Source organism: Mustela nigripes, chromosome 4 (assembly GCF_022355385.1).
Source record: "Mustela nigripes isolate SB6536 chromosome 4, MUSNIG.SB6536, whole genome shotgun sequence".
Lineage (NCBI taxonomy): Eukaryota > Metazoa > Chordata > Mammalia > Carnivora > Mustelidae > Mustela > Mustela nigripes.
In genome coordinates this window covers 10,240,211-10,257,912 of record NC_081560.1, presented here as the reverse complement: position 1 = coordinate 10,257,912, position 17,702 = coordinate 10,240,211, and the positions used below count along the sequence as shown (strand labels likewise).

The window sequence follows — 17,702 nt, the reverse complement described above, 5'->3', positions numbered from 1 at the left end:
GAATTTTGTTTAATTAAGTAGAAACACTGATAGATAATTTCAATATAATGTGGGACGATAATCAAGGATTGCTTAGAAAATTTTAACTTAAGCCTGACTTAGATCTACGGAAACTGGTAGTTACCAACAAAGACTTCTGGGGAAACACAACTCATGAGCAGAGTTTTGAAGGGATTTTAATACTTGGAAGAAAGCAGAAGAAAGAGGGATGTTCTAAATGAATTTTAAAAGAGGGTTGTTTATTTTTTTAGAATAGGTTTTTATAAGTTAATCAGATACAGTGTTCTGTAAAAAAGTATCTCTGTGTGATGTTAAAACTAACTCCTTGGCATTTCAATGGGCATGCCAATGATTTTTAAAATAATTGACCAAGTAGAAACCAATATTTAGAGGACACCAATATTTTAAATAATCATTGCTAAAGAGCACTAATGCTTAAACAACCACTCCCATGGCCCCTCCTGCCTTACATAGTACACCCCAGGCATGAGGCACCTGTGCATGGTATCCAGCACAAATGCACATAACCAGACATCCAAAGCCAAAATCAGAGCTCATAGATCTAAATCCTGTGGGATAAACACCTTCCTCCCACAGTCCGAGCAAAAAGCACAGCTGATGTCATTCAAGAGAAGTGCTAAGAACAGTTTCTAAATCCTACAATTTGGAGAGCAAGTCAACATTTCAAATATTCATGACTTACTATTATTATTATAGTTCCTATCAACCTGGGCATTTACAGACTAGTGTCTCCTTGCTCATCATTTAAGTTCCCTTCCTGATTTTCTGAGAAGAAGCTCTCTTCTATTGCCTAGATCATATAATATCCAGACACAAGCATATTAGACATAATATATACACGTACACATTCAAATATGTGCGCATATGTATATTTACACATAATCATTTTTTTCTCAGAGTGGTAAAATGTTTCCCGTTGTATTTTAAGTAGCCTTTCTGAGACTCTTCAGCATATTCTTGAATTCCTGGGCTAGAGGCAAAATTGAAGTCTTCAAGGAATATAGTCTCAAACACCTCTCAGATCTCTAACCCAGAACTGTAAGTGAAAGTCCAGAGCTTATCTTGTTTTAAATGCCACTTGGATATAGTCTCACAAAATTTATTAGCTAGTCCTTGCTTTAACTGAATTCCAGCTGTCATTTTTCTGACCCCCATTAATAGGAAGGCCATGGCTGGCTCAGGTGCAATCCCACCATTGACTCAAGTTTCATGTCTTATAATGATGTGCCAACAAATGACGCATACTGTCTTGTTGTTGGAGTCATTCTGATTACTATTGGTCTGATAATACAAAACCAAAATTTTAATAATGAGAAAACTCCACAGAAGTACCTTGTGTATATGTGCAAGCATGGGTGTATGTGACACACACTTAACTGAGTATGAACAGACAGGGACCATTCTACAACTTTCTAATAAACAACGTACGTATGCACAATATTATGTGACTATTCTCAATTATTACTAACTCAGCCATCTAATAATATATTGAAAATTAGCCAAAAAACTTGGGAAACATGAGCTCTTAAATTGTATTAACTGCTAAAACTATTCAAGTTTATTTCTTTTCATAAAGCAAAATTAAAAGAGCCATGTGTTACTCAAAACTTTTGACAGATGATCCAGGTTTCTCTGAAAAATCGTCTGAGGGGAATTTATTTCTGAAGACTCCATCCATAGTGCAGGAAAGGAAAAGGGTTTTGTCAGGAACATACTTTATGAAATAGAATAGCCATAAAGAACAATGCCTTTGATTAAACTTAGTTGTAAACTGACTTCCTGCAGCTGCTTAAAATGATTTCCTTCTGAAAATTTATTCTGACTTCATGCATGATCTGATAAACATAGCATCTCTGCATATACTATTTGCCCCTGACTCCCCGAAATGATTCAGAGCTATGCATGGGTAACTTTGAGATCTCTGATTTATAGCATTTGATAACCAACAGACTAAAATATATTACAAAACTAATTCAATCAACAATTCAAGATAAATATGCCTTCACAGTTGATTGTGTAGGGTTCTTTAATAATAAGACTCCTCTTACAAATTTTCTTTTAAATGTGCTAATCATTTTTACCTTCCATCATTTTGATTCAAAGACCCAATAATGTTGACATGCTTACAGAGCCTTGTAATTTGATTGCATGAATACTTTTTAATAGAAACTTGCTGAAGCAAGTGACTAAAATTCTTAAGGCTAGGCTTAGAAGAAATCAAGGCAAACCAATGATCTTTGGATTTCCTCAAGTACACACTTGTTTCCTTTCTATATATGTTCAAGCATACTGAAAGCATATTTTTTTAACTATGCCACAAAATGCACGAACATTAGTTAAAATAAATCCCAATCACTGAGAAAATAAGTCATAGGTCAACTGAAATCAATTATCATATATATCAGAGGTTATTAAGATCACAATATCTGCTCAGATCCTTGACAACAATTTATTACATAACAATATTATATATATTGTCTTATTCCATAAAAAGCTAACAGTACTTAGCAAGCTTTTGCAAGATTTTCACTAAGATACAGTAGAATATAAGCATTATATATGAATCTCTTCTACTATTTATCTCACTTCGAGGGTATAAGTGACAACTTTGAAAATTATGTTTGGCTCTGACTAAAAGAACTAACATTCCTCTCAAAGAATCACTTAAAAAAAGTGGTAACAGATTCCAACCAAAAGGATGATTCTTAAGAATCAGGTCTATCAACCACGTTCAATGAACAAACAAGACTGTGGTGTACCCACATAACAGAACACCACTCAACACTGAAAAAGGACAAACTACTTACACACACAATCACAGGAATCAATCTTCGGGAGCATTTGGTAAGTGAAAAAAGTCACATACATAAGACAACAAGCTGAACGACTCCATTTATAGAACATTCTAGAAGGTTTCAGAAGCCCAGGTATAGGAGTTGAGGACTGATGCCAAAGGATAGGAAGGAACTTTCAGGATGACAGATATGCTCTATTCTTGACAACTGGTGGATATGCCTGTATCCTATTACAAAACCTACTGAATTGAATGCTTAAATGGATGAATTTTATCATATAAAATTATACCTGAACAAAGATGATCAAAAAAAGAACCAGAGAAGCTCAATGTTATATTCCTTCATTCCAACACTTATAACTTTGCTGGGAAGTAGTACAATTACCACGTGCAAAGTATGAACTATGAGTGAGTATTTACAGCTATTGTCCGAAACTAGCTAATACACATATTCAACTATCCTATAATTCATCATATTGTAGCTTTGAAGGGCCACCCTCTACCCTCTTGGCTTATCCTACTCTTGTGTAACCAGCCCAAGTAATACATTTCTTCTTTATAAAAATCTTCACGATTCCTGTGAATGCTCCAGAAGATCCTGATCTTTCCCTGAAATGCCACAGGTGGAAAAATCACAGCCTGAGAAAGTGAAATTACTTGCCAAAGTCTCATAGTAATGAAGTTGCAGAATCAGATTTTGAATCCTGACCTAACTGAAAAATTTGTGCATGCCTTCTCACTACATAGTTCCCAACTTGGAATTCCTGCTATCCGTAACAGCTAGAATCCCACATTATTCGATCATTTAAATCATAGTCTGAAGTTGGCTTAGCTAGGGCACAGTGAATTTTAGAGCCACAACAGTCAGTCTACTGGGTCACTCTGAAAAGCAGTATTGATCTGCTCATAAGAAAGCTGCAAGAATGTATAAAGTTAGGAAGTCTGAAATCCAAACTGTGAAAAAATAAATGGTCTGACTGGAATAAGAAATTGGGAATGAATCCTTACTTTTTCTTCTCTCTCTCTTTTTTTTTTTTTTTTAAGATTTTATTTATCTGTCAGAGAGAGAGAGCACAAGCAGGGGGAGTGGCAGGCAGAGGAGGCAGAAGGAGAAGCAGGCTCCCCACTGAGCAAGGAGCCAGATGTGAGACTCCATCCCAGGATGCTGGGTTCATGCCTGAGCTGAGCCACCCCGATGTCCCTGAATCCTTCTTTCCTATTTGATCACCACAAGTTCCCCTTCATCTCACCTCATTAACCCTTGTTTACATGAATGGTCATCTGTGTGATTTCAAGGAATTTTTACTGGATGCTAATCTTTTTTTTTTTTTTAATTATGTTAGTCACCATACAGTACATCATTGGTTTTTTATTCCCCCCCATCATTAGTTTCTGATGTACTGTCCCATGATTATTTGTGTATAACATCCAGTGCGCCATGCAACATGTGCCCTCCTTAATGCCCATCATTGGGCTACCCCTTCCCCCACCTCCTCCTCTTAAAACCCTGTTTTTTTCCCAGAGTCCACAGCCACTCGTAGTTCATCTCTCCCTCTGATTTCCCCCCTTCATTTTTCCCTTCCTTCTCCCTAATGTCCTCCATGCTACTCCTTATGTTCCATAAATAGGTGGAAGCATATGAAAATTGACTTTCTCTGCTTGACATATTTCACTTAGCATAATCTCCTCTAGTTCCGTCCATGTTAATGCAAAAGTTGGGTATTTGTCCTTTCTGATGGCTGAGTAATATTCCATATTACTGTAGGGACCACATCTTCTTTACCCATTCGTCTGTTGAGGGCATCTCAGCTCTTTCTACAGTTTGGCTATTGTGGTCATTGCTGCTATGAACATTGGGCTGCACATGGCCCTTCTTTTCACTACATCTGCATCTTTAGGGTAAATACCCAGTAGTGCAATTGCTGGGTCATAGAGTAGTTCTATTTTTAATTTTTTCAATTTTTACTTTTTGAGGAACCTCCACACTGTTTTCCAAAGGGGTTGCACCACCTTGCAACCCACCAACAGTGTAAGAGGGTTTCCTTTTCTCCACAACCTCTCCAACATCTGTTGTTTCTTACCTTGTCAATTTTGGCCATTCTAACTGGTGTAAGGTGGTATCTCAGTGTGGTTTTAATTTGAATCTCCCTGATGCCTAATTGTTCATGTCTTCTGCCCATTTTCTTCACTTGATGATTTGGTTTTGGGGTGTTGAGTTTGAGAATTTCTTTACAGATTTTGGATATCATCAGCCCTTTATCCGTAGTATCATTTACATTTTTCTTTTTGGTTTTTTTTTTTTAAGATTTATTTATTTATATAACAGACAGAGATCACAAGTAGGCAGAGAGGCAGGCAGAGAGAGAGGAGGCTCCCCGCTGAGCAGACAGCCTGATGCAGGGCTCAATCCCAGGACTTTGGGATCATGACCTGAGCCGAAGGCAGAGGTTTTAACCTACTGAGTCACCCAGGCACCCCTGTAGTGTCATTTACAAATATCCTGTCCCTTTCCTTGGGTTGCCTCTTTGTTTTGTTGACTGTTTCGTTTGCTGGGCAGAAGCTTTTGATCTTGATGAAGTCCCAAAAGTGCATTTTTGCTTTTGTTTCCCTTGTCTTTGGAGATTGGTCTTGGAAGAAGTTGCTGTGGCCGATATCGAAGAGGTCACTGCCTATGTCCTTCTCTCAGATGCTCAAATTTTAAATTCAACAGCAAGCAGCTCTTAAACATCTGAGCTAATTTCATGTTTATATGATCATATGTGGGACTTCCCGTTCAGATCTGTATTCAACTATTCTGAGAAAACTAACCAAAATACCACACCCCTCCCCATTTCAAGTCCCCAAACACTAATGAAACCAAACTCACAGTTATTTCTCAGATGAGTTTCAAAGTCTCTGCATCCTTTAAAATCACGAAAAAACACTCACAACTAGCACTGATATTCATGTTACATTTAAAATACCAATGAATTCAAAGGCAAGAATCTTCATTTCTGATAAAAGACTCACTGAGATAGTAATGAGGTCACAGTATAAATATAAGACCTTCTGGAAGTAAGTAGGACGAGTTCTACATGTGATTTCACACAAAATGGGCAGGATCTTTCTAGCTATAAAGCATTTTGATTTATACATAAGAATAAAATAAAATAAACTATCTGAAGTTGCTTCTGAAGCCCCGGCAGTGAGGAGAGAAGGAATGGGAAGAAAGAGGAAACAACTTGGCTAAAATGATAAGTAAAAGACAAACCCTGTTAGGAAATGAGTTTAGATTTTATCCAGGAGACAAGCAGAACCTTCCCTTCCCTCCTCCATGCTAGTCAGCACATGCGTGTGCACATGTACACGCCCCCCACACACACCCCACTCTGTGACCCTAACCTTTTACACTTCAGCAGGATCCTCACAATTGTTTCTAATACCCCAATTCGGGATTAACTGTCCATCCTCTGTGCCTCCCTCTGTCACAGAACCTATCACGTTGGATGAGAATTTTCTCATTACGTGCAATCTATCCTATTGCATACTAATTTCTCCTTTACTTCTATTACTCTAAGGTCTTTCTTTGTGGGCAGGAATCAATTATTTATATATTCGCAGTAACTATCAAAATGTCTAACCACAGAAGATATTTAATAAGCTTTTGAATGAATAAAAATGAATGAATGATAAGTTAAATGCCACATTCTTATTTCTGCCACTGGATTATTCTTGGGAGATACTGTGTCATTCCAAAGCTCTTTTTTTTCTTTGATCAGTTTACCTCAACTTTCTAATAGGGTAAGGTTTACAAATGTCTACATTATCTTTAAGGTATTTAAAAAAAAAAATTATCAACTCTTTTTTTCCCATGCTGTCATTTCACTTTCATGTGGTATGGATGTTGTAATTCTTGCTGGTTTCTATACATCTCCTATCTCTTCTACTTGATTCCATCAATTCTTCCACCTCCTGCCATAATTAGCATGACCTTATAAGGACCTATGGCAATGTTTCTTAATCCATTCTGCAGGTTCACAGAGCTATCAATTCTATAGCCCCCAAAAAAGTCCATTTAGTCAAAATTCAATATATTATGATTCCATTTTATAAATACCAGAGATAGGCAGAATTAATCTAACATGTATTGGGTCTGACAGCAGTGTGCTATGAGGGGAGATGGTGATGGGAGGGAGCATGAGGAGGGCTTCTGCAATGCTGGTAATATTCTATTTATTGATCTCTATACCATTTATTCATGTGTTCCCCTTTGTGAAAATTCATTGAGCTAGATCATTATAATTTGTGCACTTTTCTACATGTTTGTTTTTAATATTCCCTATGGTGGAAAAGGTTGGTAATTACTGCCATAGCTGACAACTTTTCTACCCCTGGTTAGAAACTAACCAGAGCAGAAACTGTTCTCTTAGAATATCTGTGAAAGATGCAGAAAGAGGAATCACTAGGTATGAGAGGAGGGTGGTCCGGGTGCTTAACTCTCCCATAATCCTTACTGTAGACCTGGTACCCACAAATAATAATCTTTCAATATTCTTTGATGTGGACATTTTACTCTTTGCTGATCTACTAAACTGAAAACAAAACTGTCAGTAGAAAAACAAAAGGGGGCACCTGGGTGGCCCAGTCCATTAAACATCTGCCTTTGGCTCTTGGTCCTGGGATCAAGCCCCGTACTGGGGCTGGGTTCCCTGCTCAGTAGGGAGTCTCCCTCTCTCTCTGCCCTCACCCCCAACTTGTGCTCTTTCTCTCTCTCTCAAATAAAGAAAATCTTTAAAAGAAGAAGAAGAAGAAAAACAAAGGTCCTCCAAAGCCTATCGATGATGAGCAAGAAATAAAATCGGCTTCATAAAATCTACTAGAAAATCTTATGTGCTTCACTTGTATTTTTTTCTCCCACTCTGCATCCTGTGATTATTCTGATTACAAGGCTGTGCTTTACCATCCTGGTTCACACCAATGGTGGGTTTTACCTACTTTCAAGAAGGCAGGGAGCAGATATTATGAGGTTACCATAGGAGTTTTTAATCACAGACTAGTACCAAAATATAGATATGCAATTTTGTCAGTATCAGGTTGAAGCTGCAGAATTAGGAGTACTGACACATCTAATACCCCACCACAGTACCCCACATTGCTTTAAAAAAAAAAAAAAAAGACACCTGGGGTTAAGAAAACAGTAAATTAGGTTTATGGCAATAGAGTTGTGGAATCACTATGCTGCACACCTGAAACTAGTATTGTGTGTCAACTGTATTTCAGGAAATACATATATATATCTATAAATATATATAGTAAGTATAAATATATGTATAGTAATCTACAGGAATTATTTATATATATATAATATATATATATATACATATGGTAATCTACATATTAGGCTGGAATCAGAAATCAGTGGGGATAGTTCAGATGATTTAAAAATAATGTTGGAGGTTGGAGAAACTGGGTCACCAAAGAGATGAAGTTCAGCTTTTTATCACAACTGAAAAAAAAGAAAAGAAGAAGAAGGAATAAAAAGAATATGGGAGTAAAAAGTATGAAGTCTTCCGAAAACCTCTTCCTCTTTAATCTCAAATTTCTAACCAAAGTGGAGACCCAACTGTCATTGGCAGAGCCCATCCAACCTTTCCCCAAATGGGTCTTCAACCTGCCTCAGTCTGACATTCAGACTGCGCGTGCCCCCAAATCAGAACCTGTCAATCCTCAGAGCAAAGGTCATCTGTTTAACCAAAGTGTGAGAATCAATCAAAATCACTCAAAACCTTATAGGAAGAGAGCACAGAGTAACTGTAATAAAATACTCATTTATTAACAAGTATTTGTTGAGTATTTAATATTCCCACACTATTTTGTAGGCATTAGGGAACCTACACTGACCTGAACAAGAAAAATTAGTCCCATGTTCTATAGTTCCAAAGGGCAGAACCAATGGGTGGACTCAATGTAACTCTTTGCTACTTAGGAAGAAATAATAGATAATTTTTTTCTTTTTTGTTTCTTTCAACTAACATATGTTCAAATCAACATGTATCATTTTGACAACACTAAAAAACACTCAGGACTTCTTTATTTTAAAATACAAAACAAAACAAGAAACAGTGGCCTGATAAATAGAGGCCACTTCCAGAGTAGATGTTTATGAAGATGGTATAGAGTACATGGTACAGGGTCAGATGTAAAGTCACTGCTGGTGTCTGCCTCAGCTCTATCCCTCCATAAAGACCTCTTCCTCCTCTCGCTCCTCTCTTCCTGTCTACATCAATCTTCCCTCCTTCCATTCCAAATACCTTCAGTGGGAGAGGATTCTCTACACATTCATCTTTTATTACAAAATTATAAGGTATTAAATTGTAGATATGGAAATTAAATAAAAAGGCAAACATGAACAAGCCAAACAATAGTCCACAAATCATACTTGGCTTTTCAAAACTTGTGGGCTTTTTTTCCTTTTTCATAGTGTGGCTTCTCTGTTAAAAACGCTACTAATAAGGGGCACACCTGGGTGGCTGAGTTATTAAGCATTTGCCTTCGGTCAGGTCATGATCTCAGCACCCTGATATAGAGCCCAACATTGGGCTCCCTGCTCTGCAGGATGCCTGCTTCTCCCTCTCCCGCTCCCCCTGCTTGTGTTCCTTCTCCCACTTTGCCTCTGTCAAATAAATAAATACAATCTTTTTTTAAAAATGCAACTAATAGCGAGAGCCTGGGTGGCTCAGTGGGTTAAAGCCTCTGCCTTCAGCTCAGGTCATGATCCCAGGGTCCTGGGATTGAGCCTCACATTGGACTCCTTGCTTAGCAGGGAGCCTGCTTCCCTCCCTCTCTCTCTCTCTGCCTGCCTCTCTACCTACTTGTGATCTCTGTCTGTCAAATAAATAAACAATCTTTTTTAAAAAAAAAGCAACTAATAGGAATCATGTTTAGTCATCCTATATCCAATTAGTGAAACTGGTTAGGGTTTATATTTAATGAGATTTACTCCAAGGATTTAATTCCCATGTGAGGCAGTTAGTTTACTCATCTACCTATTAGACAATCTACCAGGACACCATGTTCCTTAACTATCAGAATATGAATCACTGCAAACATATTAGAATGAGAAAAGCAACGGAAAGTACATTTTCTTAGTGAACATCCTCATCTACAGTCAAATGATTCTTCAATAAATCATGTAAATCTTTTGGAATACTTCCATAAGATTGCGTGTAAATGTGTTAAGAATATTAGAAATGTTATTTTGAAATCTGGACAAAAATAGGGGCACCTGGGTGGCTCAGTGGGTTAAGGCCTCTGCCTTCGGCTCAGGTCGTGATCCCAGGATCCTTGGATTGAGCCCCGCATCTGGCTCTTTGCTCGGCAGGGAGCCTGCTTCCCACTCTTTCTCTGCCTCTCTGCCTGCTTGTGATCTCTCACCATCAAATAAATAATAAATTAAATATCTAAAAAAAAAAAAAAAAGGTACTCCACAAACCTTGTAATCTGTTTTTGCTTTTTAATGTGAATAAAAATGTTGTGTATTCTCTTTCTCATTAGTGTCTGCCCAATCCAGTAAGAACAATCAGTATATAAATCTGCATTTTTTCCACAAGCATTTTGGATGGTTCTTATGGTCACAGCAGAGTTGGAAGCACTGTGTTAATATCTTTTCACAGCTCTGGTTCATGTAATTATGTTCACAAGCTGCACCTACCGTTAAAGAAATAGCACTGAATACTAGATGCCTTGCCGGCAAGCCAGCTACAGGCACGAAACGTCATACCCAATTCATAATCTTGGCCTCCTGGGCATCATGCTCTTCCCGGAACGAACCGGCCCAGGCACTGTTTAGAGTATTTTTCACACGTTGTCCATGTCAGGTCTTAGAGAATACGGTCAGAGGAATCCATAAAGTTAAAAAATGAAGAATTATAAAATGTTAAGAATTTAAATTGTTTCCTAGGCTGTCACTATTGCCATATTCTTTGATAATTCATCCAGTCCCTAGACATTAGGATTCCCAATCTTAAAGGAAACATGTTCTCCTCCTATAAGCAACTGGCTGCTTTCAAACAGCAGCTCCAATATTAGAAGCCTAAGTTAAAAATTCTGATGTATTTTACATCATTTCAAACTACATATATTTAATTCACACCTGCAGTATGTTGAATCATAATATTTTTATTTTATTTTTTGCAGCAAGGAGGTGATTTCTCAAACTATAAACATTTCAGTACATTTAATAACACATATGATAGAAGTGGAACTAAATTTCACAGCCAGTCTACTTATATCTAGACTATAAATTCTTATGTTTGCCAAGAGGTTGAACTATAAACATGTTGGCAATGAGCTGGATTTAAATTTGCTTTCATCAAATGTATTCTCTTGTCTAAAAATAGCTCACCATGCAAAGGTCAGGAAAGCCAGACAGAACAGATACCAAATCATTAAGATTAAGGTATTTATCTCCTAAAATATATGTATGTGCATAACTCAGAAGCAACTAAGTTAAATTATACTTAGCTTTACTCAACACTACTACAAAAATCTCACTTCTGCCACAGCATGTATCATTTGTTTATATGAGGTCAGTTTTTCATTTAAAACAGAGTTTTATTTTAATGTTCAAAGTCCTCGCAGATATCGATATTTGATAAAGCTACTTAATGAGACTTTTGAAGTAGTAGAGTGAGGGGTTTTTTTGTTTTTTTCTTTACCATAGTTTTTTTATTCAAATTCAATTAGCCAACATACAGTACATCATTAGTTTCAGATGTGCAGTTCAGTAATTCATCAGTTGTGTCTAACACCCAGTGCGCATCACATCACATGCCCTCTTTAATGCCCATCACCCAGTTACCACCCCCCCACCACCCCCCATCAACACACAGTTAGTTTCTTAGAGTCAAAAGTCGCTCATGGTTTGTCTCCCTCTCTGATTTCTTCCCATTCAGTTTTCCCTCCCTTTCCCTATGATCCTCTGCACTATTTTTTATGTTCTATATATGAGTGAAACTATAAGATAACTGTCTTTCTCTGATTGACTAGAATGAGAAGTTTTTAAGTAGAGTATTACTGGCCTAGTTCTAGAGATACACTCAAAGAGATACACTCAAAACTAAGAAATAATACAACATGGTTGAGCAGTTATCTCACTGGTGTGGTTTTCTGTTAATTTTAAAGAACATTAATACTGATCATTCATCAAGGAGAAAATAAAACAACCTGAAGACCAGGTTAGTGGTATTTTGGACACAGGCTGAAAGAAAGCTTACCTTTCCCTCTCTCCTTCCATGGTATCATATAAACGGTTGGCACCTCCATCAGCACAGGCTCTCAAAAGGGCTTTAAATAGAAAAAAAAAAAAAAAAAAAAAAAAAAAAAAAACCATTTCAATATAAGCAGCTTAGAGCAGTACTTCGTAAATAATAAACAAACGATTAAAAAATGATCAGACACACACACACTCACACTTTCCCCTTTGGAACTTTTCACATTTAGCCAATGACAGCTGCACTGCAAGCAATCCTACACAGCACTCAAGACAGACAGAATCACCTAAGACAAGAGTATATTTCCTTTTCGTAGTCTTTTCAATTTCTCTTATTAAATAAAAGGGGAAGAGAGTACAGGGTGTCTTCAATCTCTCTGGAAGCTTGTTTATCCTTCTTTATAAGAGAAGAAAGGTCTCATGCTCAGTAAGAGAAAACAGGACACAGATATCCCTTTATGGCCTTACTTTATTAATTTGTACAGATGTTCTCTATTTATGGCAGGCATAGGTTTCCATCTTTTGTTTTGATATAAAAAGTTTCTTTTAAAAATAAAATCATAGGGGCGCCTGGGTGGCTCAGTGGGTTAAGCCTCTGCCTTCAGCTCAGGTCATGATCTCAGGGTCCTGGGATCGAGCCCCACATCGGGCTCTCTGCTCGGCAGGGAACCTGCTTCCTCCTCTCTGTCTCTGCCTGCCTCTCTGCCTACTTGTGATCTGTGTCAAATAAGTAAATAAAATCTTTAAAGAAATAAAATAAAGTCATAAACATAACATTGTAAGTTTATTTTAAAATATTAAGTGAAAATTTAGAAAATGTGTGAAATACTGTAAAAAATTTTGGGAGATGGTACAAAATTAAAATCTGGTAAATAATAAGATATTTGAGTAAGACTGACTGTCTCTCCAACTGGGGCTTTTAGGTCTTGCCTTCACTCTAAGATATGATGTTTCTGATGAAGTATTCCTTGAAATTCTCTTACTCCATGGGCTACTATTTTGTTGTTGCTGTTACTTCTCTAATTTCCAATTTTCCTAGAAATGTTCAGTATCTTAGCATCAGTTCCCTCTTTTCTTCACTTTTTAAAATATCCTTTACCTAAAGGTTCAGATCAAACTTTATTTTTTATCCTGGGTAAGGACAGTGAATGCGGTTATGTCTGAGATTCTGATTCCTCACCCAAACAACGGAAGCCCGTCTCCGGTCCCTGCGCAGCTGTTAAAACCAAAGTCACTAGAGCCACAAAGATCAGCAAAGGCCTTGGGACCTGCAGCTTTGAAAGAAACACACTACTCTTTTGAGCTACTTCTTTGATTCATGGCACTTATGAAATCCCTTTCTGCAAATCTATACATTTAAAAGTGTTTATACTATTTATCTCCAAATACCTAAGTGTTTAAAAGCAGTTAGGATATAGTCAAAGATATCTAATTAGCCCTCTGGCAGAAATAAAAGCCCTAATGTGTTTTCTACTAATCCATAACATGCGAGACTATTTTCTCTGTTCCATGTTTTATCAGAAATAAAACAGGGCGCCTGGGTGGCTCAGTTGGTTAAGCAACTGCCTCTGGCTCAGGTCATGATCCCAGAAACCCGGGATGGAGCCCCACATGCTGCTCCCAGCCCAGCGGGGAGCCTGCTTCCCCCTCTGACCTCCTCCCATCTCGTGCTCTCTCTCACTATTCCTCTTTCTCTCTCTCTCTCAAATAAATAAATCTTAAAAAGAGAAAAGAAAAGAAATACAACAGGCCAAGAGGCAAAAATATACTCCTTTTTTGCCTCAGCTTCCTCATCTGTAGGTGGGGATAATATGGCTTAGCATTATTAAGCAATTAATGATTTAATAATTGTATATATTATTTATCAGAACACCAGAATACAGTAAGCAGTCAATCAACATCGGTCCTCTTCCTCCATTTTTTGTTAGAGTCATTATGAAATGATTAAAAAGCTTGTGTAGGGCGCCTGGGTGGCTCAGTTGGTTAAGTGACTGTCTTTGGGTCCCGGGATTGAGTCCCACATCCGGCTCTCAGATCACCATGGAATATGCTTCTCCTGCTGACCTTTCTCCTCTCATGCTCTCTCTCTCTCCTTCTCTCTCTATCAAATAAATAAATAAAATCTTTAAGGAGCGCCTGGGTGGCTCAGTGGGTTAAGCCTCTGCCTTCGGCTCAGGTCATGATCTCAAGGTCCTGGGATGGAGCCCCTCATCAGGCTCTCTGCTCAGCAGGGAGTCTGCTTCCCCCTCTCTCTCTGCCTGCTTCTCTGCCTACTTGTGATCTCTCTCTGTGTCAAATAAATAAATAAAACCTTGAAGAAGAAGAAAAAAAAAAGCTTGTGTTCCTGGACAAGGAAAGCCGAAGCTACTAAAACAGTGCATTAAAAAAATAAGAGTTTTTACAAGGATATTTAAGAGGGTTGGCTCATTTTACCAATTACCTACAATATACATTTCCTTAGGAGGAATGGCAGCCAAATTCAAATTAAGCCACAAGCATAACATGCAGAAGATCACAGAATATTCTGCACATTTCCTAATATCAAAACCTAAAGTTCAAAAGCATCAAAATCTAAAATAGGTCTAACATATAAAATATAGCATAAAACAAGTGAATAGGGAGACTGAAAAGATTGATAAATAGAAGCATTGGGGAACTACCAGTAATCACCCTCCGAGTATATAAAACAAAATTAATAAGTATATTAAATCTTTTTATATAAAAATTGGTTCACCCAAGTAATATGAAAACCTAAGAAATAGGTTTTATTGGCTAAGGATTATCAAATAGAATGAGTTGTCAGCTTCACAGTGTGGTCTTATTCTACAAAGATCAGTTGAATTCAACATTTATACCTGTTATGTTCCAGGCCCTAAACGCAACAGCAAAATGAGTAACAAACAGATCTAGGACGCCAAGGTCACAAGTGAGCAGAAGAGAGACCAACGCAAGTACACACACACACACACACACACACGACGCGCTGCGGACTCTGACGAGTGCTAATAATAAGGGCAACAAACTTCGCCGGGAAGACAAAGAAGGGAGAGATGAATTTTGAGTAAACATCTGCTTATCGATAAGTCCAGCTCCAGTAAGATTACTGTTACTTTTACAATACCAAAACTTTGTCTAATGTCTGTTACTTCCTATGCCTAAATTTAAATTGATACTTTTAGAGCAGTTTATGGAAAGAGAAATATTTAGATCATAGGAAGCAAACTTGTTCCCATCTATTCTTGTTTCAAATGGCAAAGGGAGCAAAAATAGCCATGAGTAAATCTATATAGACTTTTTTCTCACTACCTTTCAGTTAAGAGTAGGGGTACAATCCCACTGAAAGGAAAACAAGTTCCCAAATGTCCCTGAAAGCATTTTGCTTTTAATAAAGTTTGACTTAAAAACAAATGATGTATTCTACCATCTTTAAATGTTAGTGATAAAAATGTTTCAGCTTGGGGCGCCTGGGTGGCTCAACAGGTTAAGCCGCTGCCTTCGGCTCAGGTCATGATCTCAGGGTCCTGGGATCGAGTCCCGCATCCGGCTCTCTGCTCAGCAGGGAGCCTGCTTCCCCCTCTCTCTCTGCCTGCCTCTCTGCCTAATTGTGATCTCTCTCTGTCAAATAAATAAATAAAATCTTTAAAAAAAAAAAATGTTTCAGCTAGTTTGAAATACTTTCACATATGTAAATAAAATTTGTAATAAATATATATAGTTTATACTTTATATATATAATTTAAATTTATAAATATAAATAAAATATGTAAATAAAAGTAAAAAAATCACATTTGAAAAATAAAGTATTTCAAGCATAAATAATGCTGGCATGAATTCACTGACAGCACTTGGAAAAATGAGCTGCAAGCATGACTATTAATGAAAGTAACAAACTTAAAGAACCAGAAGTAGAAGGTACTCTGAAATAAAATATTTTTTATAAGTCAGAATGAATCAGCCTCAAAAATCTGTTCACTCCATCACTTAAATTGTTTCAAACTTTAATTCATGAGTTATCTTGTAATGTAAGATTTTCATTGGTGCATATACAACAAAAGTTTTGCTTATTTGTCAAATACCATAACTTCAAAGGTTGAACAATTATTTCCTATGCATCAAGCTGATGTACAACTAAAGACTAAAATACATTAAAATCATTAACTTTATATATTGGTACTACCAGTAAGTATATTAAATGCATCTGAAACAGTTTTCTTTTAAACTGGCATAATGTAAGTTAATGTTACTGACAGATAATGAAGGGCTCCATTCAAAATTGAAGGTTAACTGGCTATTTCATTAATTTTTGTTGAATAAAGTTGGACAGAAATAATTTGACTTTCTCAACAGCAGACTATTATATTAGTTCCAAGTATTAAAATGAGGGAAAAGTAAAATTAATCAAAAGAAGCATTTTTCAGTTTAACTGCAAGAAAACCAGATATCAAAGATTTCAATTCTAATCTAGACCACTTATTAGTTCTATGACTTTGAGCTAATCCAAAGCCTGCTGATTCTAATGTAAAATAAAAATTATTATATGTATTTTGCCAAATTCACAGAATTTTTCAGGGACTCAAGGGAGACAGTATAGACAAAACTAGAAGAAGTAGCATAGGTAAACATCCTCTCACATGCTGTTGATGACAATTTTTTTTCAAAGATTTTATTTATTTATTTGACAGATCACAAGTAGGCAGAGAGGCAGGCAGAGGGGGAGGGGAAAGCAGGCTCTCCACTGAGCAGAGAGCCCAATGCGGGGCTCGATCCCAGGACCCTGAGACCATGACCTGAGCTGAAGCCAGAGGCTTAACCCACTGAGCCACCCAAGCGCCCCTGTTGATGACAATTTTGAGGGACAGGTTGGCAGATTAATAAAAATTTAAATGTGCATCCCTCTGATCCAGAAATTCTATGTAGCCTACATAAACACTTGTCCAAATTCACAAGGGCTCATGTACAAGGATATTCATTGTGATAATATGGGTAATCATGAAAAACTACTAGAGAATTTAACTGGTCACCAGTTGAATACTGGTCAAATATATCACGACTATAGTAGAGAACCATTTAAAAAAAAGGGTAACTCTTACATGTATTTGTTTTTATTTTTATGATTTTATTTAATTATTCATGAGAAAGAGAGAGAGAGAGGCAGAGGGAGAAGCAGGCTCCCCAATGCAGGACTCAATCCCAGAACCCTGGGATCATGACATGAGTCAAAGGCAGACATTTAACTGACTGAGTCACCCAGGCACCCACTTACATGTATTTGTATGTTATCTCTTATGAGGTGTATTGTTATGTGACCCTTAAAGTAACTTTTAAATAACCCTCGCTCAAATATTTCTTGCAATAGCGCTCATAGAACATATAGGATTATACCAAATCCAAGAAAACTAAGAATCAGACAAAAGTTACTTTATCAAGAATGTGTAGCAATTAATTAGTAATCAGCATTGATAAGATGCACTTGTGTTGCTGTTGGGGGCTGCACCCCGCCCCCAACACATACTCCTGAGGAAATTCATAAAACTAGCATAGGATAAGCCTCAAGAATTGACAGATTCCGGGCGCCTGGGTGGCTCAGTGGGTTAAGCCGCTTCCTTCGGCTCAGGTCATGATCTCAGGGTCCTGGGA

The 17,702-nt window shown here is 37.3% G+C and overlaps 1 protein-coding gene across 1 annotated transcript in view; it reads right to left on the bottom strand.

Moving 5' to 3' along the window:
• The window catches only part of TPK1 (thiamin pyrophosphokinase 1), a 335,002-nt gene that overhangs the window by 187,723 nt on the left and 129,577 nt on the right, over positions 1–17,702 (bottom strand). The window contains exon 4 of the mRNA XM_059396203.1: positions 12,070–12,139. Coding sequence (XP_059252186.1) covers positions 12,070–12,139 — 70 coding nt within the window. The remainder of the gene's footprint in view (positions 1–12,069; positions 12,140–17,702) is intronic.